Source organism: Pogona vitticeps, chromosome 2, assembly GCF_051106095.1.
Source record: "Pogona vitticeps strain Pit_001003342236 chromosome 2, PviZW2.1, whole genome shotgun sequence".
Classification (NCBI taxonomy): Eukaryota; Metazoa; Chordata; class Lepidosauria; order Squamata; family Agamidae; genus Pogona; species Pogona vitticeps.
Window position 1 is genome coordinate 177,508,203 of NC_135784.1, and position 25,765 is coordinate 177,533,967.

Here is a 25,765-nt window from a genome sequence, read left to right on the forward strand (position 1 = left end):
CCTTCAGGCACGCGCAGGAAACCATGTGTCCTGCCCAGGAAACCCCATGTGTTTGCAGAGACAGAGACTCACTGTCGACCTGGAAGTGGAACTTCTTAACAGGGTAAGAGGTATCGAAGGGGGTGGGTGGATGAAACGCTCATGAAAAGGATACTTTGCAAGGGAGGGCGTTATACCAGTATCATCTGTGGGATGTCAAGGCTTTTCTCAGTTTTTTTTTGAATGCATTTATACAATCAAGTGATAAAGCTACAGATGATGTGGGACTGTAATTCCCATTTACCAGCACTCTGGGCTAAACCAGCTGGGGCTGGTGTGTGTTATAGTCCCCTTTTGCTTCACATGGAGCTGGAAAGTGTCAGTTTTGAATGCTTCCTTGTGAGAGAAACACAGCGCCCCACAGATACATCAATATGCATTGAATGACTGTAATAAGGGAATCTACACTGATGCTTTCCCCTTTATGTACTGATCATGAGAATGTGTTCAAACAGGGTTACATTGTGTGTGTGTGTGTGTGTGTGATAAATTTCTACTTCATTCTGCAGTTTATATCCCCTGACCCTGAGATCTCCTTCTAGGAGGGGCAGGTTTTAGGGGCTTCCTTTGTGCCATTTTTATACACCTCTGAGCATAAATTCTTACTACACTCTTACAAATGATTGATGATGTAGTTTTGGAAGAGGTAGTCATGTTGGTCTGTGCAAGCATATCAGGCAAAATCCAAAGAAACAAGACAAAAAAACCAAGTGGCACCTTAAAAGACTATTACAGTATATTTGAATGTGAGCCTTCATGGACACGTCCACTTCATCAGACATATGGAAACAAAATGAAATGTTGAATGAAATATCAGTTTCATGTTAAATAATAATTGGCTCCTGGGTGTATGTTACATTTGCATTCAGTAATTTATGTTGTTTTAGGGTTTGGTTGTAAAAATTCCCCAGAAGAAAGAAAACGGACACCAGGCCTGAGCAAAGACGATGGGGGGGAGAGAAGAGATAGGAGGAGTGGGTGCGGGTTTGAAGATCAAGAGGGAGAGAAAAAGAGAATATTAAATATGAGGCATTTCTGTTTTTCTCTGTGGAGTTTGTATCTGGTCTGTGACTTGTTTTTCATCAAAAAATTGTATTTTATGTTTTTCTGCTGATATACTCTGGTCTTTGGCTTTAATATTATAAGGGTTAGTAATATTAGTCACATTTCAATCCTTTCTTCTTGTGAGTTGAAGGCTGGAAACATGGCTCTCCTGCTCTAGTCCCACAATAACTATATGAAGTCTTATCAGATTTGAATAGGAATTGGCATCAGATCACACATTATGATTATCTAAATGCTAGTCTCTCTAATTGTTATGCTGGTTCTCAGTAGGTATTTCTTTCCTTCTTTTCCAGGCATTCTTAATCTGAAAAGCAAGTCATTCAGATATATTTTAGTGACCACTGAAGCTGACATTGTGTAGAAACACACATACACAGCCTTGCGTCATGACCCGCAGTAAGTCTCTGCTTAGTTCATTTATCAGATGTCGCCAAGTGCTGTTAAAAAACAAGATGTAAAATGGCAATTGCCGTAACTTTGATTTCTCTCCTCTCCTTCCCTCTTTTAGAGCAGAAGAAGTCTGGAAAGAAACACAAACATAGCAAGGTGAGTAGGCAGTGTCAGTACTAGTTGTTTTCCACTGTTTATAAAGGCTGGAGGGGGTGAGGAGATTTATTGAGCAGATGATGTGGACAAGGGTTGTGTACAGAAAGGGTTGGTCAGCTGCACCAAAAGCAGGAGAGAGGTCAGAAAGTCCAAAGGAGTGACCTCTGGATTTGACAATGAGAAGATAGCCTGTACTTTTGGTGAGGTAATTTTTATGGGAGGTCATGGGGCAGAAGGCAGCTGATGGTAGGTCAAAAGAAGAACTGGAGGTGGCAGGAAGGCAATGTCCAGCATTCTTTTGCAGGGAGTTTGAAAAAAAGCGACTCTTTTGGGCTATAAAAGAGCCCTTTGGCACAGTGGTTAAACTGCAGTACTGCAGCAAGAACTCTGTTCACAACCTGGGTTCAATCTCAGGTTGCTGCCTGAAAGTTCACTCAGCCTTCCATCCTTCCAAGATTGGTAAATTGAGGCTACACACTCAGCTTGCGGTGTGTGTGTGTGTAGCCTGCATAATTAAACTGCAAGCTGCCCACAGAGCGTTTTAAGTGTTATGGGGTGGTATATAAGCAGCACACTTTTGCTTTGGTTTTTTTTTTAAACACTCTCCAGAGTTCCCAGGCAACTTGAGCAGTGGTCATACTGGTGTTAGGAATGCTAATCCCAAAAAGAAACTTCTCAAGCACTTCATGTAAGCATAAGAGGATCAGCTCATCAGGAGAAGGTTGAGAGGTGTCCGTGTTAGTAGATCTGAGAAAGAACAAGGGTCTGTTCCTAGTTGTAAAGAGTAAGGAACTGGGGCAGCTAACTGAAGCTTAGCTTTTTCAGCCAAGTATCTTTTTATTTATGTTGTCTATGAAACTGAGATGAATTTCTGTCATGTGGCTGTACCAATATTTTTCTGTCCCTGAGACAAACACTGTGATTTTAAGACTTAAGAAGGAACCATGTCCTTCCCATGATTTGCATTAGGGGTGAGCAGTGTGTGGCCTTCCAGATGTTGCTGAACTCCAGTTCCTACCTTCCCCAGCTTTAGTAACCAGTGTTGGGAATTGCAGTCTATCATCTGGAAGGCCGCAGGTCCCCCACCCTCAAGACACCCTAGCATCCTGCAAGCCCTTGCAGTGGACATGCTCAGGCCATTCCCTGCCCTGGAAATAACCACTGTGCCAGTGGAGAGGAAACAGCACAAGAAGAGTCATCTCTAGGTCTTTACCTCTTCCTGAGGATCTCACTTCTCTTAGTGAGAACAACTCTGTGACGGACAGATAAAATGTCACTCCTGTCAGTCATGGTAGAGCTCTGGTGTGGGAGCCTATGAGAGGACTGGAGGGGCGGAACCAACGGTACTGAGGGAAGACAGTGGAGACAGTTAAGTTAGTTGGGCAATTGGAGAGTTAGAGAGAAGAAGAGACAGAGATATATAGAGAGATTGAAAGAGTTAAGAGGGATAGTTAGGGAAGGATTGAAAACAAGAACTTGGAAAGTTGGTGTGTTTGATAACTGAAGAAGTAAAAGTAATAAGAATTAAATAAACAGTTTGAATGTTGTAACACCGTGATTAAAGTGAATCCTACATAAGTAAGCATATCTGAAATCCAAAGCGTGTTTAATGAATCAATACTACAAGAACGTCCATGATTTTCTTTATATGTTTCACCTTCGAATCCTTAAATAAATATTGTTATAATTGACAGCATTGATTCAGTATTCATCATTGGTACAGTGAGGAGAATATCCTCTGTTGGCAGCTTAATTAGAAAGAAAAAGAAAAAGTCGTGCCAAAAGGCGAACCTGGGTGTTAGGGAAAGCAAACAGGGGAGCTGGTGTGTGTGTGACCAACTCCTCCGGCAGGGCAGAGGGATCACCAGCATCGTCCTTGCTTTTAAAGGAACCTGGGTGGAGGTGTGGCATGAGAAGAACAAGGAAAGGTGTTATGTATGCAGAAGGTGAACTCCATAATGGTTAAGAGATTCTAGGAGCTGTGGTTGAAAAAATTAACTTCTTCAAGCTCAGCGTGTCTGTCTGTTTGGCAGAGAGCGTTTCTCAGGGCGGGAGAGGGAGAGTACGGCAGTGGAGATGTGTAGCTATCAATCCAACCCTTCCCTCCTGTTACCTTTGGAGAGCATGCGGGCTGGCCAACCCTCTTCTATAGTTTCATATCTGGTGTTAGGCCCAATGCTGTGCCTGTCCTTTCTGCAGAAAAGAGATGCAAAAAGACGGGGAAAGAAGGATCCAGGAGTGCCCCAGTTATCACACTTCAAAGAACATGTGAAAAAGAGGGAGCATGTTAAAAAGGAAGCAGCACTAAAGCAGAAGAAGGTGAGGTGAAGAATTCTAGGAGATGCTTCTGGGGAAATGGTGCTGGGCTTGGCTCTTTGAGATACATTCCCTAGCTACAAATCGGGGGGGGGGGGGGGGTTGGATGCCTAAAGTGGGTTCCAGATCCCATCGCTCAATTCCTGTTGCTTTTTTCCACAAAAGGCACAACATTCAGTTATTCCTGGTTAGCTATTAATGGGTCCTGGCTGGGATTCTTGAGGGATGGGGTTCTGGATTGGCGAGCACTCAAGAATCCAAGCAGGGATTATTGATTTTGAGCCAGGAACGATGGAATGGAATGTCTTGTGTGTAACAAAGCAATAGGATTTCAGCCTATGTTTGGGATAGCCTGAAAAAATATTTTTTGCAAAGGCCTGGAGATGCCCTGGTGGGTTAAGGCTGTGCACCTCTCAACCAGGTTGCAGAACTGAAGGAACGGCAGCGCATGGCCCGGCAACAGGAAGTCAGCAGGTTCCGGAGTCTAGAGGGTCTGCAGAAGGATGCCCTGATGAGGCAAAAGCAATTTGAACAAAAGGTAATTATACTGAGGCTGAGAGATCATTCTCAGCGCTAATGTGCCCCGTCTCCCCCTCCCCAATGGTCTCTCCCTCTGTGCTGGGGGCCCCTTTTTTTTTCTCCTCTCTGCATGTTCATTCCTTCTGCCCCTTCCTCAAGTACCTGCTGGCTACATCATCCCGTATGTCTTCATAGTGTCGCTGTTCTTGCTTCCTCTTCTACACCAAAATGTTTATCCAAGAGGTGGCATATTTGAATGAGGTCCAAATGCAGGCTCAACTCCCATGCAGAAGTGTTTCCTCCCTGAAAAATCTTTTCAGAAGAAGGAGGACATGTTGAATTGGGTGGGCAAAAGTTCAGAGCAGGAGCTGGTGAGGAGAGGGGATATTCTACCCCATTTCACACCAACTTCCAGCCAGTGTAGGAAAGAGGTTTGGGCCCTTCTGAGCTTGTGTACTCTCAGCTACAGCCCCACTCTGCTGACTTCTAAAGCTTTGTCTTTCAAATGTGTATTCCTGAGATGATTGCCTCAAAACAGTTGTGATCATCTTGAAGTTGAATACAGTAGGACCCCACTATCTGCAGGATCAGTATCTACTGATACGCAGATTCACTTATCTACTGTCTGAAAATATTAAATAAAAAACTCAGAAATACATATTTATTTCTATGGCATATTTACTAGACCTGGCCATTAGAGGGAGCCAGAGACCACACTATGTATAGCCTTAGCTATTTCAGCATTTTTCTTCATCGTGAGTGGGTAGTGGGCTTGGAACCAATCCCCACGGATACTATGGTCCCCCTGTACTCCTCTGTATCCTCCTCTGGGCAAGCAACCATGTGTTTCTAGCAGGGAAACAACAAACAAATATTTATTCATTCATTCATATATGTTGCCTTTCTCACCAAAAGGATCCAGGGCAGCTTCCAGTATTAAAAGAAACAATATTAAAGCTAACACAATCAATTGTTACAATATTTTAAAAGAACTAGATAAATAGATTAAAACCAGTAGATAAAAACGGTAATAAAAATGCATTAAAAACACAACCGTCCCATTAAAATTTTTTCTTTCTTCCTCAGTCACGAAGGGAAAGTTGGCTTGAAGAGAAAGGTCTTTGCGTGTTTGTGGAAGGACAGCAAAGATGGGGCCAGTCTGGTGCTAATGCTTTCTAGCTATAACGGGCTTGTCCTGTAATCTACCATGGAGACCCACCCTATCCGTTCTATCTAAGTGCAACTTTCTTTAATTATATGCATATTTAAATGACGTTAAGTTTATATTGCAAATTCGGTTCCAACTTAGGGCAACCCTTTCCAGGTGTTTTTTTTTTAAAGTAAGGTAGTTTTCCCAAGGACATACGTAGGGACACTTCTCCTACAAGGCATAGTGGGGAATCGAACCTCTGGCCCCTGACTCTGCAGCCTGATTCTCCAGCTCACTGAGTGATCCAGCCAGCTCGAAAGGTGTTACATATATACACCTACACTTGTTTTCCCGCAGGAGGTGGATCTGAAGCAACTGGCCAAACATGCCCTGCTGGAGAAAGACAGCTCCTGCAAAGCCTATTATAAGGAGTTCAGGAAGGTTAGTGGGGCTGAAGGGATCTCGCCCTTAGCATGGCTGGGGGGGGGGGACTCTAGGAATTGCATCCTGAAATAACTTCCCCAAGTTCTGGGGGGAAAAGAGGCCTCGGCTGTTAAGGTGATGCTTTGTTGGGTTTCCAATGTGCAAGAGCTCTTCCTTCTGCTGGGCAAGGGCAGGGATCAGATGTACTACCCCTCCCTCCTCCTTAGCCTTCTCTCTCTCTCTCTCTCTCTCTCTTTCCTTAGGTAGTGGAAGCTGCTGATGTGATCCTAGAAGTCCTTGATGCCCGGGATCCTCAAGGTTGCCGCTGCCCCCAAGTTGAACAGGCAGTGGTGCAAGCAGGAGCCAACAAGAGGCTAGTACTGGTGCTGAACAAAATAGGTGAGCATGAAGGGCCGGGCTGCTGGACTCTCTGGAAAAGGAGAGAGGTCTGGCGCAGATAGGCCTGGGCTGTAATCCTCTCTCATGTTATGACTCAGGTGTATGACCCTCTTGTAGCCAAGAATCTTCAGCAAAGATTCACAATATCCTGGGCGGTTCCGTTCCAGATGGGGGCTTCTCTCCCTGAATCCAGATACTCCACCAGACAAGTCTGGAGAATGTTCTCAGAGAAGAAAGCCAAATGACAGTAGGACCCCCTCTATCTGCAGGAGATCAGTTCCAAGCGGAAAAATGCAGATGATAGCAAACTTATAGATAGCATGGTCTCTGACTCCCTCTAGTGGGCAGTTCTAGTAACTTCATCTTTAGAAATCTATGTTTCTTGGATTTTTCTTTTAATATTTTCAAACCATGGATAAGCAAATCAGCGGATACGGAGGTCCTACTGTCCATTTGTTTGGTTTATCTTGCATGAGAAAGTAAAGTAGTTATTTTTAAAGCTTTTTATCAAAGCTTTTCAGGGGCATTTTGACTATAGAACAACTTACTGTTTTAGGGTTCATCTTGTTCATGGCAGCTGCGGGGTATGGCATTGCTGCCTCACCTGCAGAGTATGTGGGAGGTTATAGTTTTTAGCAGAATCCCACAGTTGTAGAGTACTACATGCCTGACAGGCCCTTGGGCCCAAAGAAAACAGGTGGGCCTGATCCATTTCTGGGCCATCTGTGTCCTTCAGGTGTTAGACGACATCTCCCACAATCCCTCACCACTGGCTAAAGTGCCCAGGGCTGGTGAGCATTGCCATCCAATGCCATCCCAAAAGCCATAGGTTTTATGTACATGTGGTATACGAGTTCTGTCTTCCAGCTTAATTCTCCTGTTCTGTTTCTGGACCAGATCTGGTGTCTAAGGATATTGTAGCAAAGTGGCTGAAGTACCTGAGGAATGAATTTCCTACGGTAGCGTTTAAAGCCTCCACTCAGCAGCAGAGCAAAAACCTGGTACGTGGGACCCACAAGGGCTGTGGTGGGGCAAAGAAGCTGCAGGTCTGGTTTCAACAGTTCCCTTTTCCTTGAAGGCCATTTTGAGACAAAGTGTGGGGAGCCCCCAGTCCCCCATCATCTCAGAGCACGCGCTGTTTCTAGAAAACATCACTTTCTTCTCAAACCTTGGAAGGGCCAGATAGTGTTTTTCAGGAGGCCAGATTTACTGAGGAAATCCAGTCACTGATGTCCAAGTGATGAGATCCGGGCTGTCCATTGAGAAGGATGGAAAGCTTCAGCAGAGTTCCCCCTCAGCAGTCGGCGTGTTCTGCCATGTGATCAGACTGCAGTTGCTATTATTTCTTGACAGTCTCTCTTTTTTTTCCCCAGCAACAAAGCCGAGTGCCAGTAACCCAGGCTTCGGGTGACCTGCTCAGCAGTGGCGCCTGTGTCGGGGCAGACTGCCTCATGAAGGTGCTGGCAAACTACTGCCGGAACCAGAATGTCCGGACAACCATCACTGTCGGAGTTGTGGGTGAGTTGAAAAGCCCAGGAAGCTACCTTACACAGAGTCAGACTGCTGATCCACCTGAGCCAGAGTTATTAGCAGTAGCTTTCAGGTGTGGCTAAGGAACAACCTGAGATGATTTCTTTCGTAGCCTACCTAAAGATCCTTGGCCATATGTGGTATATCCCATCCAGTCACTCCTGGGGCTTACTTAGCTAACCTTACTTAGCTTCCAAAATCAGACCTGATCAGTTTGGTCAAGGTAGTAATCGTTTTCCTGAGGGTTTTTCAAGAATCCCGGGATATGTGAATGGCTTCATCTTCTCACTAAACTAGCAGGCAAATGTTTTCAAATATCTTTCATGTCCTTGTTTGCAAATATTGCTTCTGTGCCTCGGAAGTCAAGGGGAGCTTAAAAAGCACGCTTGCTTCTCCTGCCTCCGTTGTTTGGGGTGGGTGGGTCTAAACGTAGCCGCCATCTGCCGAGCACAGGAAGATCTTCCTTTCCTTCTGCCAGTTTTGGGCCTTTGGCCAAATCCTCTGTTCCTTCCAGAGGGGCGTTCAGCCAGAGACAGCTGGTGAACGGAGACTCAGACAAGCCAGGAAGCCCTAGCAGAGGTAGAGGTATTGCTGTAGATAGGAAGTGGGAGAAGAGGCAAGGGAGAGAAGGAGCCATGTATCTCAAGCCCCGCTGGAACCTTCTGACAACTGGGTGGGAAGCTGCAAGCTCAAAAGTAGGCAACGCTGTGCCCAACCCACTGAGACCATGCGTGGGCCTGGGTCAAAGCGGGGCCAGCCTATTGAGTGGCAGGCCTGGTCCAAGACCCTGTGTGTTGCCTGAGGCAAAGGACAGTATGGCACCATTTCACATCCTATACATTCTGTGTATAGGAGCTGGTCGAAATGGCAACGGCCCTTTTGTTTTCAGTCCTGCTGAAGGAAGAGCAGCCTCCCCTATCCCTGAGGAAGCAGGGGTTAGTTTGGAGAGAGACCAGGGCAGGTTGTGGGGGGTGCCACTTGTCCAAATCAGGTTTAAGAGCAGCAGCTGGGAGTCCCTTGCCTTCTGTTCTCCTGCTGCTGGGAGCAGTCGCCTCACTCTACCTCATGACAGGGCCGGCCTTTCTGAGCCTGCCTGGAGGCTGTAGTAGCCTCTCTAGCCACCTTTGTTCTGCTGCCTGTCTGTCTGTCCGTCTGTTAAAAGAGGGAAGGATGCTTAGGCTTCTCTTCTCCTGTGGTGGGCCGGTGATGGCTAACGAGTGTGGAGAGCAGAACCCTGCATGAGGTGCTGAAAAGAGGCTGGATGACTCTCACGGGAGAGCCTTTGCCAAAGGGTGAGGGGGCCATCGGCTGACAGAGGTGCCTTTTTCCTCATTCCCGACTACAGGCTTCCCAAATGTCGGGAAGAGCAGCTTGATCAACAGCTTGAAGAGGAGCCGGGCCTGCAGCGTTGGTGCCACACCTGGCGTCACTAAGTAGGTTGCAGTTTTTCTCTCTCTCTCTTGGTGTGTGTATTGATACATATATATAGCAAACAGGCAAATAGCCTTGGCTGGGGTAAGAGTGGTGAGATTTGGCACCTCAGCACAGGATCTCTTCCCCGTTCCTTCCTGTCTAAAAGGGAAATGGATGCTCTCTGGCTCCCTCTTGCACCAGAGAGAAGAACTACAATGGATGTCGGGTTTCATTAGCAGTTGCGGTAGAGCAGCCACTGCTAAAATTCAGTGGCCCTGTCATCCCTGGTGAATTGGGGTGAGTCCAGTGCAACCCCTTGAATCAGAGGTAGGTCAGCTTAAGCCTTGGTGCTGATTTCTCCCTCCTGTGAGAGGGGGGAAAAAAGGATTGGATGAAGGAGTGCTTGCCCAAGTAGGCCTGGTTGAAATCCACCTGTGGATTCCCTGAACAGTCAGGTGTGGGCCAAGGGGATCAGAACTGTGGACCTTCATGGAACAGAAAGCCTAGGAATGGTGAATAACAATGGGATGAGGTTTTGCAAGGAGGGATGGTCCTTGCCTTTAGGCTTTGACAGAATGTTTTGGATGCCATTGATCAGTAGCAAATTGATGTGCATTTATGTTGTTCATCCACCCCGAAGGAGGAAAAGCATTTCTGAGATTGGGTGCCTCAGATGTCAAAATAAGTAGCCGTATTTTGGATACTCTTCCTCTTAATGAGTGGATGGGTGGCAGTGCCTTTTATTCCTCTCCCTTAGGCAACAAAAATGCCTGCAGTTGTCACTTATTGTCATGTCGGAAGGCGGTCATTGCTCATGCCCTAGCCTTCAAGCCTCGGACTAGGACTCTTCCTTCCTCTGCCCCTAGGAATAGTAAGAACAGAGCTTGCCGTTGGACTGCATCTCCTTGCTTTTTCCACCTCTGGCAGCACTGAGCAGGGCTAATAGGAGTGGCCATCCAGCAACCTCTGGAAGGCTGGAATTTGACTGTCCCTTGGACATAACAGCTTGAGACACAAGATGGTTGTGTCGGCCTTTCAATAGAGACCCGGCTGTAAATCTTAAAGCAGTCACAAGATTGTGGGTGAAGCACTGCTGCTCAGGCTTGTACCTAGAGCTGAAGGAGGTAACTTCAAGGGGAAGGAGAGCAGCCTTATCCCCATCCCCACAATCACAGACAGAAGGTGTGTACCTGGTTTCTGCAAGTGGTAGGAGGGGACAGTGCAGTTCTTTCTTACTTGAAAAGTGTCCACTCCCTATGTGTCAGTGCTCCTAACCTTGAGTCCTACACCTCCCAGAAATCCTGGCCAGGATAGCTAACAGAGAAGGCTTCTGGGAATTGTAGTCCAAGAACATCTGGAGACCTAAAGGTGGGAGCTACTGCTCTGTGTCATGGAATTATGCTGCCAGAAAAACAGCAGGTCTTACTTTACCACTGCCACGATAGTAGCTTATCTGGCAGGAGTGAGATGGGGTGCAAAAGTGTCCCCAGGAGCACATTGCTGCCACCCCTGGAGTTCAGAACATCACCCAGAGAAGTGGAGGGGGGTTTTAGTGGAAGAAGCAACTCTTTCCCTTTGATTGCAAATCCTTTTTCTCACATTCTTAACCCCAATCTTCTAGGTGCCTGCAAGAGGTGCATCTGGACAAACACATCAAACTCCTGGACTGTCCGGGGATTGTCATGGCTTCTCCCACCTCTGATGCTGTCATGATCCTACGAAACTGTGTTAAGATAGAGCGACTGGTCGACCCAGTTAGTCCAGTGGAGGCCATTTTGAAACGGTGCAACAAGCAGCAGGTAGCTCTAGCAGAAATGGGAATGTTGCCTTTTGGTGTTGTTTGTGTGTGTGTTTTTAACTAAAACTCCCAGAATGGGAGTCTGAAGAAAACAGCGTTTCCCATCCATAGTCATGGAATGGTGTCTTGGGCTTTAGCTGTACACAGTTGTGATGGTGATCTAGATAATTATGTCGATGGAGATCAGGAATTCAGGGCTTCTTTCAAAGGCTTATTGTGGGCTTTAGTAGAATTGATCGATCTAAATTAAGTGAGATAGTTGATCTGTTGTTATAAGAAACCCAAGAGAGAAATCCGGATTCCCTCCTTTGTTTCTCTGATTAAATATACTGGTTAATTGTCGAGTCAGTTTTGGACAGTCTTCTTAATTTGGACGGCTTATAAACCTTTTAGTCTTTAAACCGGCACAGGATTATTTGTTGGTTCAGATCCAACCAAGTCCTGTAGTTATACTTTGGGGACCTAAAAATGAATAATAACAGGTGGCCATTGGATCACTCAGCAGCTGCCCCTCATTAATTTCGGACAACAGTCCAAAAAGTGTAGGTGTGTATGACATGCTTTATTTTCATTTGATCTGCATTTATAGTCTACTTTCCCCCAATGAACTTCCTGCCCACTCTGTGTGCACAACAGTCCTGTGAGGTGGGTCAGGTAGGAAGAATGACTGGCCTAGGATGATAACCCACTGAGATGTCTGACTGGCTTGGGTTTTGAATCTGGGTCTTCCAGAGCCCAGTCCAGTGCACCACAGCTCACCACACCATGCCAGATGGCTGAGTCAAGCGTCAGCAGGAGCAGTGTCAGAAGAGGCATTCCTGCTTCTGTCTCGGAGAATAAAGGATGCCTCTTCTTCCAGCAAGATGTGTTTTTTGACAACAGAAAATGTAAATGTGAGATAGTTTCGGCTATCCCAATGCGCTTCTTTTCTTCAAGTACTTTCTTTTTTTTTGGGGGGGGGGACAGTTTAAAAAGTAGAGGAAGAAAAATCTGCTAACGAATTGGCCGAAATATTTTTGAACCAATTCTCAGTATCTGAAACCAAGTCTTAGTTAGTCTAGCGATTCATCAGTAAAACCTATTGAAGTCAAAAGGACTCACTTGCAGGCAAGCGAGAGTTCGAGTGCCGTCTGCCTCAATTAATCAAAGGGGTGCATTTTATTAGTTGATGGTTCAACCTGACTGCACACTAACCACCCTGCTTCAAAAGCTATTAAGTGGTAACTGGTTAGCCTGGAGCGATCGCCCCCCCCCCCCCCCCCGGCTGCATATATTAATAGAGCTGACTGGCTGACAAAACCAATAAAGCAGGATGGGTGATGGACCCACTGAAAGAAAAAAAAAATGTGAGCCAGTTGCTGCCAAGAATGAGAAAGTGGTGTGTGTGTGTGAACTCCCCCAGGAGATGCCATTTAGAATCTCTTTGGGCTCCTCCCTTCCCCAGAACTCAAAACTGGGATTTCTCTTACCAGGTACCCTGCATCTTTCTGTGTAGTCAGAAACACTGTGAATGGCAGTTCTTCAGAAGACATGGTGAAAGTGAACGAAAGACAATACAGTGGTGCCCTGCTTTAATCCATTCCATTAAAATCGCTGTTAAGCAATATTGTCATCAAGAAAAAGAAAAAAACCATTGAAATGCATTGAAAACCGATTCAATGCGTTCCAATGGGCAAAATACCTCATTGTTCAGCGAAGATCCTCCATAGGGGAAGCCATTTTCGGTCGCTGTCTTCTGGAAATAGGTCCAGGAAACAGCGGGCGGCCATTTTGAAAACCCGACAATCAGCTGTTTTTGATTGACGCGAAGTGAAAAATCAGTTCCCGAAACAGGGAACTGATTGTCATGAAGCGAATTTTCCCCATTGAAACATCGTTTTGCGATTGCAAAAACGTCATCGTTAAGCAATTTCGTCATCTACCGGGGTAATCGTCAAGTGGGGCACCACTGTACTTTGTACCGAGTGCAATCCCCCCCATGGCCTTTGGTCCCATTGGTTAGAGATCACTTGGATGCAGATACAAGTTACTAAGCGGTAGTCAAGTGGGTTAAAGATGGTAATCAGCCTCTCTCTCTTCTTCCTTCCACCTCTCTTTTTTAAAAAAAAGATTATGCAGCACTATGGTGTGCCAGATTTCCAAGACACGATGGAGTTCCTGGCTCATTTAGCCAGGCGCCAAGGCAAGCTGAAGAGAGGAGGGATGCCGGACCATGAGAAGGCAGCCAAAGCAGTGCTAAGTGACTGGACAAGGTGAGTGCAGGTTTGCATGTCAAAATCCTCAGAAGGACAAGGGGATCGGAAATGTGTCTCCCTTGCAGAGGCTGATTTTGATGGAGGCCTCCTAACCCTTGTCATTTCTAATCCAGTCAGTCTCAAAAGGGCAGAGAGACACCCGGAAGGATAAAACAGGATCTGAGAGACTCAGATACTTTTAGCTCTGTCTTTGCATAATCTCTGGTTAATTTCAAAGTTTCACTCTCTTTCTGTCTCTGATAGTGGGAAGATCAGCTACTTCACACATCCCCCCGAAACCCACACGCTCCCCACTCACATCAGTGCAGAGATTATGGCAGAGATGGGCAAGGCCTTTGATTTTGAAGCCCTGGAACAGGAGAACGAGAAAGCTTTGGCAAGTAAGTGGCTCAGGAAAGGTGGCAGTGGTGTATCCAAGGTTTTGCTTCTTGGGGGTTGCCAAATGATTCTCTTCACTGCACGCTTATCCCTACATCTCTTCCCTGCAGTGCTTCTTTTATTTTTTTAGCATATATTCATCCTTCCCTTCTTCTCAAAAAGCTGCTGGGGAAGGCAGAGCAGAAGAACAGCTTCCCATGGTAGGGCAGGCAGGTGGCTGGCCATAAGTATTCAGGAAGCTGCAGTCCTCAGGCTTTGCTCCCTGGAAATATTTAGGAAATGCTGGGCAATGTTTCATCTTTTGCAGATTTGCCCTTGGGTCCTGTTGGCATCACCTTGGAGAGCTGTGGCCTCACCAGTGGGACAGAAGCTGAAATGGAGGAGGGAGGAGGACTGTGCAGTCAAGAAGACGAAGAGACCAAGATGGAGGAAGACGGAGGTCAAGAGGTAAGCGAGGACAAACTCTAGGTGGTGTAAATTTGGAACCAACCAGGATGTCAGATAATTCCTCAAGGGACTGCTAGGTATTGCAGAGACGGGCTTGTGAAGCAAGGTTCATGGGCGGGATGGTGGTGGTGGTGGTAACGATCATCAAGACTTGGAACAAACAGGTCTTGAAGAGAACGGCTGGCCTCTGCTGCTTGAAGTCCTGGAGTCCCAGAATTTGTTCAAAGGACGGTTTCTGCAGCCAGGCTTGGCCCCTAGTCTTGTGACTGTCAATTAACCAAATCTGCAAGCCTCTGGATTTACCTTATTGAGAAGTTCTAGGCCGCAAAACAGTCGACTTCTGTTTCGTTTTAGCTACAGAGGGGAGGGCAAACTTGGCAGGCTTGAGCTCTGCCTGGAATGAAAGAAAGAGAGGGACTTCTCCCCCTCATATAAATTAGGGAGGACTTTGGCAGTGGAACACCAGGGACAGGACGAGCACTCTCTGCTGCTAAGAAAAAGCAGGATGTGCCCCTTCTTCCATCTCTCCTTCTGCCTCAGTGTTCTTCTGCAGGCCAGGTGAAGGAGGAAATCCACACCACTACAACAGAATTAGCTCCTTCCAACCCCAAGGATTAAACTAGAGAGGCCATGTCATATAATTGTTAAAGGGCTGGGTTTATAGCAGGAAAAGGGAGTTGGGGGGGCTACGATTAAAGCTCATATACAAGTAATACTGACCAGCTTGCCCTTAGGGTATCGGATAGCAATTCCCATCATGTGGCCACTGTTTTCAGTGGTGGGATGTGATGGGAAGCTGGGGCCCAGCAGGTCCCTTTTGCTGCCTAATCCATGCTTGGAACCTTGGATGCAGGGCAGAGGATGAAAGCTAGCTGCCAAGCCCCATGGCTCCCGACGGCTGGAGGCCAGCATTCAGGTTTTCTTCCTTTAACGGCGAACCGGCTCTAATTTTGGGGCCGAATTAGAGAGGCTGCTCAGCAAAACCATGAACATCTTTCCCAGATAAACTGAGGCCCAGTATGGTAGAGTGGATTGGGTGCCAGACAAGGACAGAGTTCAAATTTCCCCTTGGTGTTGGCGACCAAGCTTTCTTAAGTGATCTCCAGAGAGTTGCTATATGCTATATCTCTGCCTACCACGATCTTGCAGGGTTGTTGCGAGGTTTAAAGGGAAAGAGCAAGGCATGTCAGTGCCTCTGTGAGTTAGGTGTGAATAAAAGGCAGGATGGAAATGTAATAATAAATGCTCCTTGCCAGGGGTGTGAGTGGTGAAAACCTGTGCCAGGGAAATGTGGCATCAGCCTAATTGTATTACGTTTTGCTTAAGTTTCCATCCCTGGTCAGAGAACAGGAGGCACAGTGGGAAATTTGGTCGTGCAGGTGCTCATCATCATCAGCCCTGAAATGCCAGCAGTTGGTTTGGTCCTCACAGGCAAAGGAGGGGCAGATTTTTGATAATACTGCTGGTTCTTCATTGCCTTTTCAAAACCAAGTCCCCTGCAAGCACTTTCCATTACCACAGGGATTGCTGCTGCAATATACCTTTTCTGAGAAAATCGGTTTCTCCCGTACCTGTTGTGAAGATAGTGGGTAAACTCAGAGGGAAACGTGACGCCTGAAGGGTGCGGTGCTTGATGTTATAGTTCCTGCTGCTCAGAAATTCCTGAGGGGCTTTGAGCCTGTCAGCCATGAATGATCTCCACACTAGGCCTTGATGTCCTCACTGCTGGAAATCTCATTTTATAAGCCCAGAAGGAAGTAGCACTTCCTTCCAAGCATTTCTCCACAGCCTTGAGGATTAGAAACTTGCATTTATTTTCCTTATACTATAAAAGCTAGCAGGCAAAAAGATAACTTCACCCAACCTCATGCTCTGTTCTTTCAGATTATAGCATAGGTAACCTTAGGCATGGTGCCGAGGAAAATTTTATTCACTGTTCAGTGTGAAAGGATGCACTGCAGCTACATCCAACATTGTGCTGGAGCTTTGGCCAGCTTGGCTGATTCTTTTGGTCAGGATTCTACTGGAAGGACCTGCTATTCTACCATCCTCCTTCCTGTTCCACCTTTTACCTCTAAAACCCTACAAGGCAGGTTTCTCTTGCTCTCTCCTTAGTTTGGCCCCATGACGATAGAGCTGAAAGCCAAAAACAAGGCCCTCGTGGAAGCAGAGGAGGCTGTGCCTAGGGCTCCTGATCTGGGGGAGATCTCCGCTTTGGACCCTCTGCAGCAGGGCCAGGGTCTGCGGGCAGCAAGCAAGAAGCGCAAGAAACGGCGGAAACGAGCAGGTAATGGTTGACGGAGGGCTACAGATTTTTTTATAGTTTGCAGGCAGAAGTTCTAAACATTCAATTTTGGGCATCTGTAGGGAGGCCAGGAAATGGCTTTTGCTGGGAACACTATGTGGGCAGCTGTCCATTAATGGAAACCACGCTGGGCGAGATGGATGAATGTCTTGCTCAGTCAAAGGCACTTTCCTGTGTCCTTCAATTTACTTCTTCAGCATTGTTTTCCAAGTGACTAAGGGCACACAGCTGGCTTGGGTGATGCTGTGCCCCATGGAGAGGTTTGGGAACAATTCTTAGGTCATGATTCCAGCCACAATCTGCATGCGCTTTCCTCCTCAAGTCAAAAAGCTGGGGGAAATAGCCCAGGGGACCCTGTGATACTTCACTGTAGCTTTTTCTGTTTCATTCATTCACATCTCCCATGGTGAGTGGGAGAACAGTATGCGAGTCTTGTCCTCTCTTGCATCCCAGGGCAGAGCTTAACTCTCCACAACACATTTTTACAGCATCAGCTTCACTTTCTACCACTGCTGTGTCTCCTTTCTTCCATACTTGCCCTCCAGCCTCTGAACTCTTGAGTCGGTAAAGAATTGTAACGGAGAGTTGTAACCCAGCAACATTTGGAGGGCCACACATGGTCTTCCCTTATTGTATAAGTTTTTACCATCCTTTCCCCTCCTACCACCATGTGGTTAAAGGGAACAGGATGACAAAATGGTTGCGTACAGTTCATTTTCCTTTCCACTGTTGGCCCCTTTTTAAAGGGAAGAGGAACTACCTGCAACTCAGAAAGAGGTCCTCCTTTCCACACCATAATATTTCCCACTAGTAGGGTTTGCTTTCCTCATGGCAGCTGCCAAGATCTGCCCAAAATACTCCTCACAGGCCTCTAGTGGCCATGCAAGACCACCTGGTATTCCTTCTCGTACTTTCAGGAGCACGTTTTTTAGAACTGGGACTGAGGTTCTGGCAGATTGTTGTTGTTTAGTCATTAAGTCATGACTGATTCTTCCGTGACCCCATGGACCAGAGCACGCCAGGCCCTCCTGTCTTCCACCGCCTCCTGGAGTTTGGTCAAATTCATGTTAGTAGCTTTGATGAAACTATTTCTCCCCATCTTTCTCACATTTAACAATTCATCTCATGTGAAGACAGTGTACTCTTTTGAATTGGCCCACAAAGATCAGAGTGGAAGAGATATTTTTTCTACCTAATTCCCCATTTGTCTTCTTTTTATCTGCAGAGAAAATCGCCACCAAACTCTCAGCAAGTCTAACAGCAGCCATGAATTTCAGCCTGTCAGATGACTGAGTTCAGGAGAGAAGATGGGCAGTGGGGGCTCCGTTTTACCTACCTCAGAAAGGCCACACCCCACATGGTCATGAGCAGCAGGAGGGGACTCTATGCATCCTACAATCTTCCCACATGTTGGTGGGAACTGGCGACTACATGCCTAGGCAAAAACTAAGAGCTGGTTTGCTGAGAAACGTTTTATTTAATAGGTTAAAAATCAGGAGTGCTTTAAAAATAAAACTGTCATTGCTTTAGCATTGTCTCAGGTTTGACTTCTATTCATTGCCATGGATGGGTTCAAGACAGACAAAACCTCATGTCGGCTTTCACAGCTGTGGCTCCTGGAATGGAGATGCCACATTAAGTTCTGTCCTGAAGGAGAGAGTAAGATCTGGAAAAGGCCTGAGGATCCCTGGGCCGAAATGGTGGCTTATGGAGAAACACCCATGACCTCTAATTTAAAAAGTGTCCAAACTCCACCGAGAAGGGCAGTGACAGAGAAAAACACAGAGATGGGAAACCGAATGCTTATTCCTCTTGCAATTAGACTGCAAACAGCTGAAGATTACTCGTTGCCACCAGGTCTTGCTGTGGAAGAAATTCTTGCTAAGCAGGGAGATGAAAAGGAAGATTAGCTGTGTTTAAAAAGTGTGTGTGTGTCTGAATCACACAGCATATTAAAAGTTGGGCACGACTCTCCCTCCTTCAGGGGATTCAGTGTCTTGAAATCATACCCCTAAGCTCATCTCTTTAGTCCAGCATGTAAAACAAGGTGTTCCACCAAAGCATGTGCTCTCTCCAAAGGAACAACCCCTTCTGAATGGTGGAGAACTGAAAGCAGGAATCCTAGCTCCCCATTTTTGCTCAGTTCCTTCAGTAGAGCTAATTTTTTTTCTACCTTGCTTGCGATGGAGGACTCCTGGATTGCTCAGCCAGAAGCAACTTCCCCTTCCGGCTGTTCGTGCGCACATTGAGAGGAGGGCTCTGGAGTCTTCTCTGCTGCCCTTGGGATTCAGCGAGTTGACCTTTAAGGACTGCCTGGGGAGGAAGGGGCTCCAAGGGATCGCCGCTCGGAAGGTTGTCGCACAGCCTCTGGAACAGGCGAGTGGAGAGTTAGCGTAAAGCAATGGTATGTTTTCAAGCCTCTAATTCTTTGGACGTAAAGGTCTCACTTTGGGACTACGGATCTAAATCTCAAAAATTTCATTACTCTTAGACTCCCCTTCCCACAACAAGCATGACTGGGGGTGGGGGGAGCTGTATGGAAAGTTCAGGCCAAGAAAAAGCCACTTTTCCAAGCACTAACTACTGATTGACTCAAGGAACATCGCTGCAAACATATTGGGAGCAGCAGGGCGCACTGCTTGTCACTCAAAGATCGGCAACCGGCAGCTATTCAGACAACATAGCTCTGGTTTAGGCATCTGGGTGCAGAGCCAGGGGTCCCCACTGTGCCTCCCTCAGAGTGGCTATAAGTTCTGACTTGACAGCGTGCTGTTGGCAATCACAACAAACTCAAATAGTGTAGATAAGCTAAAACCAGACTATCCCAGTTTGTTCCTACTGCAAATATGTTTGTTATTACTGTAGAGTAATAATGTGGAACAAGGGGAGGAAGATGCATGAGGTTTCAGCACCACTTTTTGTACTGGTACCTGTGATGAAGCAGTGGAAGGATTTGTACTGAAAAGAAGCCTGAGCATTCACCAACCTTCAGCTGTTTACACATGATACAGAAGAACTTGCTTTCTTAAAAATGGACTGGATTTCAAACCAGAAGCCAGACACCGTGGTGGGGACTGCAGCAATGCAGTAAATTATCATCCTTTTCCAGCAGTACAGCTGCTTGTACTCTCTCTCTCTCTCTCTCTCTCTCTCTCTCTCTCTCTCTCTTTCTCTCTGTGTGTGTGTGTGTGTGTTGGTTTATTTTCAGAAGTGCTCTTGTACTAATTTACATGCACTGTACTAAACACAAAAGATGAAGGGTGAGAAGCTGAGAAAGATCTGTTTGTTCTCTCCTGAATTCTGCAGTGTGGTAGGCATTATGCAGACAATGACGACAGCAGGGCATGACTCCACAGAACAGTGAAATTACAGTTTTTCATTTCAAGTTTCTAGGTCCTATACGTTTGAGTTCTAGAGCTAATGCATACTGATGTAACAAAAAGATCTGGAGTAAGGGGAGGTGATATTACTGCCTTGCATACCAGAAATTTCTAAGCAAATGATGCTTAGGTGTAACTTGTAAGATTTATATCGGGGTTGTAGCCGTGCTCTTGGTTTAAGACCTAGTGCAGTATTAAATGGAGAGAACTTAAAACTCCAATGGTGAAGGCAGAAATTGGGGTCAGGAGAAGCATGTCCTCAGAGATAAAATGCGCACACACCCCTTGCAAAAGAGTAATGCTTACAATTTCCATTTGTCATGCACCCTTCAAAGCCGGTTCCCTGCCCCTATAAAGGGAGTGAGTGTGTCCTACTTCTGAGCGCCAGGAAGGAAAATGAAGGATTGTTCCAGACCTCAATATTTTCCTTTAAGGATGGAGACTGTCTAGAGCTGTGGTAAAGCACAGCAGGTGTGGCACTACAGATGTTAACCCCCCCTCACATCATTCCTCACAGTTACCTCAGTTGGCTTAGGTAGATGGGGACGGCAGTCCCAACAACAGCTGAAGGGCCACACACTTCCTCAGCCTTGTTTTAGACTTGGGAGGGGGGGAAGGCAACTTCATTGGGTTCATGCAACCGTTCCAACCTGCTGGGACCCACCAAGCACTGCACTACCACTCAAATGCAGGTGCATATGACCAGAGGTTCACTTCCAGTTTTGAATTCCTTTCTTCCCACCCACCAAATACTAAAGGAAAGGGTGGTGCCTTCCTTTACAGGAGAACCAGCACCTCTGAAGGCTTTCATGGGTATCCAGTCAGTGCAAAAACATGCATCTACTGCATGTGGCCCATAGGCCTTGTGTTGCCAAACCCTCAGCCCGTGTACCTTCTTTCCCCCTCTTATTCCTCCCCTCCATATTCTCATCTGAAAACATCCTTGTGTGGCTGTTCTGAGGGTGGTTGGGTGGGTGAGTGGGCTCCCACCAAGAGCAAGTTTATGATTCTACTATGCACAGATGCATATAGCAGTACATGCGGTGCACTGGAATTCTGCCAAGATACCACTGCACAAGCCCCGTTTCCCTGAGGGGGAAAAAATCCTGCATATATTCTTGCATTAACAGGTGGGAGAATTACTTGACTAAAATAATCACTGGTGGAAGGAAAGAGTAATTGCAGGTCCTGGTGCTGAGTTAAGAGCATGAGAGCAAAGGGAAGAGGGGAGCCTTACTGTTACTTTCACCACGTAAGTAACGTGTTGTGATATGTCCTACTGTCGCTGGCAGGCCAGAACAATCCATACTCTCTAGTTCCCTCTAGCAGCCAGTTTCAATAACAAACTTGGTTAATATTTACAAGAATAATATAATATACGCTTTCAAGTCGATTCTGACCTTCAACAGCCCTTTTTCAGGGATTCCAGGTAGAGAGTACTGTACAGAAGTGCTTTACCATTCCTTTCTTCTGGGGATGCCATGGGACTGTGCAGGTTGCCCAAAGGCCACACAGGCTGGCTCTACTTTACAGGAGGCCCAGCGGGGCGTCGAACTCCCAATCTCTGGCTCCACAGCCAGATAACTAAACCAGTGAGCTATCCCGCCAGCCTCTTTTACAAGACTACCAAAGGCAAAACCAAATATAGTAATATTTCTTTCACCACCTAGGACTGATAAAGGATTGATTCAAAGCCTGCAAAATTGCTGCTCAAATGCTTGTAAAACGCTTTGGGTGTTTAGAAAGTACTGTAACTTTGAAAGTGACTACACAATGTGATTCATTGCGCCTTAAAATAAGTTTGTAACTTTACTTGTTACATTGCTTTTACTGTGACTTTATAACTCTTTGTTACATAAATCATTTCCCAAGAAGTAATTAAGTACAAGTTAATCATGTTACATGTAACTAGTTGCTTCCAAGCTGTGAGAGAGAGTTTAGGAGAAACATCTTCTGAAGCTCCTTCCTACTGCAGTTTTTAGAAACATTTCTCAAACCCTCTCCCTTGTCCCACAGATGATCGGGCATGTTTTTCACTTCATGAATCTAAGCACTCCCCTTATCACAAGCCATAGACTTACATCCTCTAGAAATACAGGGATTTCCAGTGGCTGGACAGCAATCCTCTGGGTCTTACTGCGCTTGCGGGACGGTGAGCGGTGGACGCGGGAACGTGAGCGCCCTTGGGACCGTGAGCGCCTTCGGGATGGTGAGCGCCCTCTCTGCTTTGGGCTACTAGTCCAGATTTCCTCCTCTAAAGGAAAAAAATGTGCTGGATTGTTGGTTGCTTTAGAAGATGGCCACAATACCAGCATTTCCATTCAAGCAAATTTTAACCCAGGCTGCCCCTCACCTCCCCAAGCATGGATCCTGGACTGTTTCATAGAAGCCGCATTGAAAGCCCCCCCCCCCAGCACAACGATCAAACTACTAAGAACAATGACAACACACTGAGGCAGATAATTAACTGAACCGTTGTAGTCACCCAACAAAGGAAACCTTTCTAAATTTTCCAGTTTTTGCCAGCTACATAGAATTCCATGAGTCTGACCAAATAAGCCACCCACCCTGGAGCAGAGAGAGTGTTTTTTGTATCTGCTTTTCCCTGCATTAAAATATCAATTTCAATATTTCTCAGTGAACTGTTAATTAACAGTTTGCTGCCGCATTTCACAGCTATCTTTCTTGTGTCTGCTCTTTCGCTTTCCACTTTTCCCCTCAAAATCCCAGGGAGTCTCTCTCTTAGGCCGGCCTTCTAAAGGAAAGGAAAATTCATCACAAACAAGGGACAAGAGGAGTCAAAACCGGGCTTCTCTCTCTCTGCCACCGACAGTGCTTTGGACAGCAGGTCGAACGGGGCAATACAGGGGAACCTATGCGGGTAAACGGAGTCTGAAAACAGACTGGGAACCATAGCCCCCACTTCCAAAAAGGACTGGGACCCTCTTTTTCCAAACCCCTCTTGTAAATGAGGTCTTCCCAAAGATTGTTTGTGGCACCCAGAGAGAGAGAGAGAGGGGTTGTTTTTTTTTGACAGCATCACCAACAACACTGAAAGGTCTACACAGACAAACACATCAATTTCCACTCCTCAGTGGTTTGGTCACTTCTCTACTCACAACAAAGCCACTGCATTCCCACAAATCAGTCTGGGGGCGAGATTAAAATGGATCTCCGAGAGAGCCTTTGCTGTAGCGCAGGGGTGGCTGCGAAAAACACAGCAAGAGGCAGCCTCCCGAGTTGTCGCATTTGCGGTTTGCTGTTGTCCCGGAAGAGTTCAGAACGGATTTTTAAGCATCACACACCAATCCTGCTCATGAGGTTAGCCTGGCATGGATTTGCCCAGGTGGGAGTTTAGAACAGGATTTTAACAAAGCCTATCTGCTCCAAAACCGGGGTTCTGACAGCTATGAACCACAACCGCTCTCTGTCATCATAGCACTCACGCTTCTGTTTGTTAGTTCTGTACTCTGAACAGGACGGCGGCTCCGGGAATCCTGAGTCAGTGAATTCTTCATTTTCTGCATTCAGTAGAGTTTCTTGAAGAAAGAGCTCTGGTTTATTAGGCAATAGCATTTCTAGTGTGTGGGGGGGGAAGAGACAAAGACTGCACACCTCCCACAGATACAAACTCCAAGGTCTAGCAAGCAATAAGGCAGGCTTTGCATTAAGACTGCACTCGCTCTGGGAAATGATAGCACAGCCCAGGGATCAAGGGCTTATCACAGGACCCATCTTACTTCCTGCAACCCTCTTCCTCAACTGGCACATCACCACCATTACCAGGTACCAGTTTCTGCACCCATCCTGTGCCCTTCCCTATTTCTCAGCTCCCCTCAAAGAAGGAAAGGATGTTGTTAATAATCCCTTCATTGTCTTTTCTACAAGGCAATAACTTGTGATCCCTGCGCTTCGCACTATGAAAATCCAGGGTGTGGTTGTTGTGGATTTTTCGGGCTCCTTTGTTTCTTTATCTTATTTATAGGCCACCTGTCTCCCAATAAGGGGACTCAAGGCAGCTCACAGCATTAAAAAAGTAGAATTAAAAACACAATGAATTCTACATTTAAAAACATTCATTAAACTAAGTACTTGAAATACTCTGAATACAATTCAAATGCATTGAATGAGTAAAAACATATAAAACTTTCAAAAGTCAAGTAAAAATGGCATTCAGGGACTTGGTTATGACCATTAAAAGCCTGCCTGAAGAGATGGGTTGTCAGTTGTCAGAGGAAGGGTAAAAGGGAGGAGGCCAAGCTGATCTCCTGAGGGAAAGCCTTCCACAACCTGGGAGCTGCCTCCCAGAGAAGGCCCTCTTGGGCTTCCCCATCAGGCATGCCTAGGATGGCGACAGGACCGAGAGGAAGGCCTCCTGTGCGGATCTTAAGAGCCGTGAAGGCTCAGATGAGGAGATACTTTCATCAAGTCTGTCCCATCCCTCTTACCTGTTTCTTGAAGAAGTCTCCTAATCTCCGTCCGGGTCTCCTGTAGGCTTTGCAGCACCTGCTGGCTCTGCTTGGTTGGGTCTTTGTAGGTCCAGATAAAATAAGTGGTTATCGCAAGGCCCAGACCTGCGAAACCACGGCGGGACAGGCCTACCCAGAAGGAGATGTTCTCCTAAGGTGAGCAGAGACAAATCAAGGCAAGCAAGACAAGACCTGTATCAACATGGAGGATCTTGAGGCTAACAAGAGCTGAGCTTCAAGCATAGAAACAGTGCCTTTAAGAAGACTTCCTGTTCAGATCTCAGGGTGGCCCCTACCCAGAGCCTAGAAGGCTTACATTTAGACTAGAAATCACTTTCCTTTACCTCAGGCTGAGAAATGTCTTGGCCTGGCCCAGCAATTCAACTTCAAGATCCGAAACATTAAACATGTTTGCTCTACATAGTAACTCAGTCTTACAGAAGGTGTTTCTGCACAGCCAGAATGTTCATTTTCTCCCCTCTGTTGAAATTACATACTGGAAAGAAGCTGATTCATTGTCTGCAGAACTCTGCCTGCAGCAATTCCTTGTAAAAACAGAATTTGGTAAGAGATGCAGGATCTCAATACAGATAAAGCCCCCACAAGATAACAACTGTATTATTGTTTCCTCACCTGCCACTCCATTTCACTAGCAGATGTGCTGCTGACATAAAAACAAGCTTCTAGCCCATATGACACCAAAGGTATACCTGGAAATGCCAAAGTAACACTTGGCAAAGACTCAGAAGCCAGACAGTGCCTCAAACAGGGCCTTAAAGCATATGCAGAAGCAAAATCAGGATTAAACTGTCAGTTGGAAGCCCTCTTTATTACCCCTTAATTCTTATCTAGGTATTCAGCTGCTTGTCTCTTGCAGAAGTGTTGCTCCTTCACATTCCCCTCTCTGCAAACCTCCAGGAGAAACTTGCTGCAGTGCAGACACCTTCCCTTTGGAAAGGCAAGCATGACACGAAAGTGCTGTGGGGAAAGGGGTGGGGGAATGAGCCGAATCTCACATCTATCCCTACCTACATGTGAAAAGCGAGACAGCACCTCGGCAGAGATCAGCATCACTCTCCAGACACAGCTGATTTGGGGTCAAAGCTTGAAAAAAATAATTTTTTAGACCACCAATCCCAAAATTCCTGACCATGGTGGTGAGTGAACCTCCAAGCTGTAGTCCAAGTCAGTTTTAAAGATCTGTTTTATTGCAGGACAAAAGACCTTACCATCAGGTCATCGCCATCGTCCTGGTGATCCATGAGAAAGCTGCAGATGACACGTTCTAGGTAAATATTAATGCCCACTAAGGTGAGCAAAATAAACCTGGAGA

The 25,765-nt window shown here is 46.3% G+C and overlaps 2 protein-coding genes across 5 annotated transcripts in view; one reads left to right on the forward strand and one right to left on the reverse strand.

Moving 5' to 3' along the window:
• Positions 1 to 18,112, forward strand: GNL3L (G protein nucleolar 3 like). The gene is made up of 16 exons (XM_020793027.3): positions 1 to 103; positions 1,398 to 1,500; positions 1,613 to 1,650; positions 3,850 to 3,969; positions 4,388 to 4,504; positions 5,993 to 6,076; positions 6,322 to 6,457; positions 7,355 to 7,458; positions 7,831 to 7,975; positions 9,333 to 9,420; positions 11,022 to 11,199; positions 13,308 to 13,450; positions 13,697 to 13,833; positions 14,139 to 14,278; positions 16,394 to 16,565; positions 17,809 to 18,112. Exons 2-16 carry the CDS (start codon positions 1,491 to 1,493, stop codon positions 17,874 to 17,876), a joined length of 1,680 nt encoding a protein of 559 aa, XP_020648686.3. The 5' UTR covers positions 1 to 103; positions 1,398 to 1,490; the 3' UTR covers positions 17,877 to 18,112.
• Positions 18,041 to 25,765, reverse strand: part of LOC110078646 (uncharacterized) — an 18,725-nt gene continuing 11,000 nt past the window's right edge. For 2 of the 4 annotated variants that reach the window (XM_072991392.2, XM_020793028.3), the window contains 5 exons: positions 25,662 to 25,758; positions 24,412 to 24,583; positions 23,410 to 23,517; positions 22,045 to 22,217; positions 18,041 to 18,950 (listed from right to left, as the gene is read on the reverse strand). In XM_072991392.2, the coding sequence (XP_072847493.2) occupies positions 18,753 to 18,950; positions 22,045 to 22,217; positions 23,410 to 23,517; positions 24,412 to 24,583; positions 25,662 to 25,758 (748 nt within the window). In that variant the 3' untranslated portion in view covers positions 18,041 to 18,752. The remainder of the gene's footprint in view (positions 18,951 to 22,044; positions 22,218 to 23,409; positions 23,518 to 24,411; positions 24,584 to 25,661; positions 25,759 to 25,765) is intronic. The other 2 variants (XM_072991391.2, XM_020793029.3) reach the window with 2 other exon arrangements.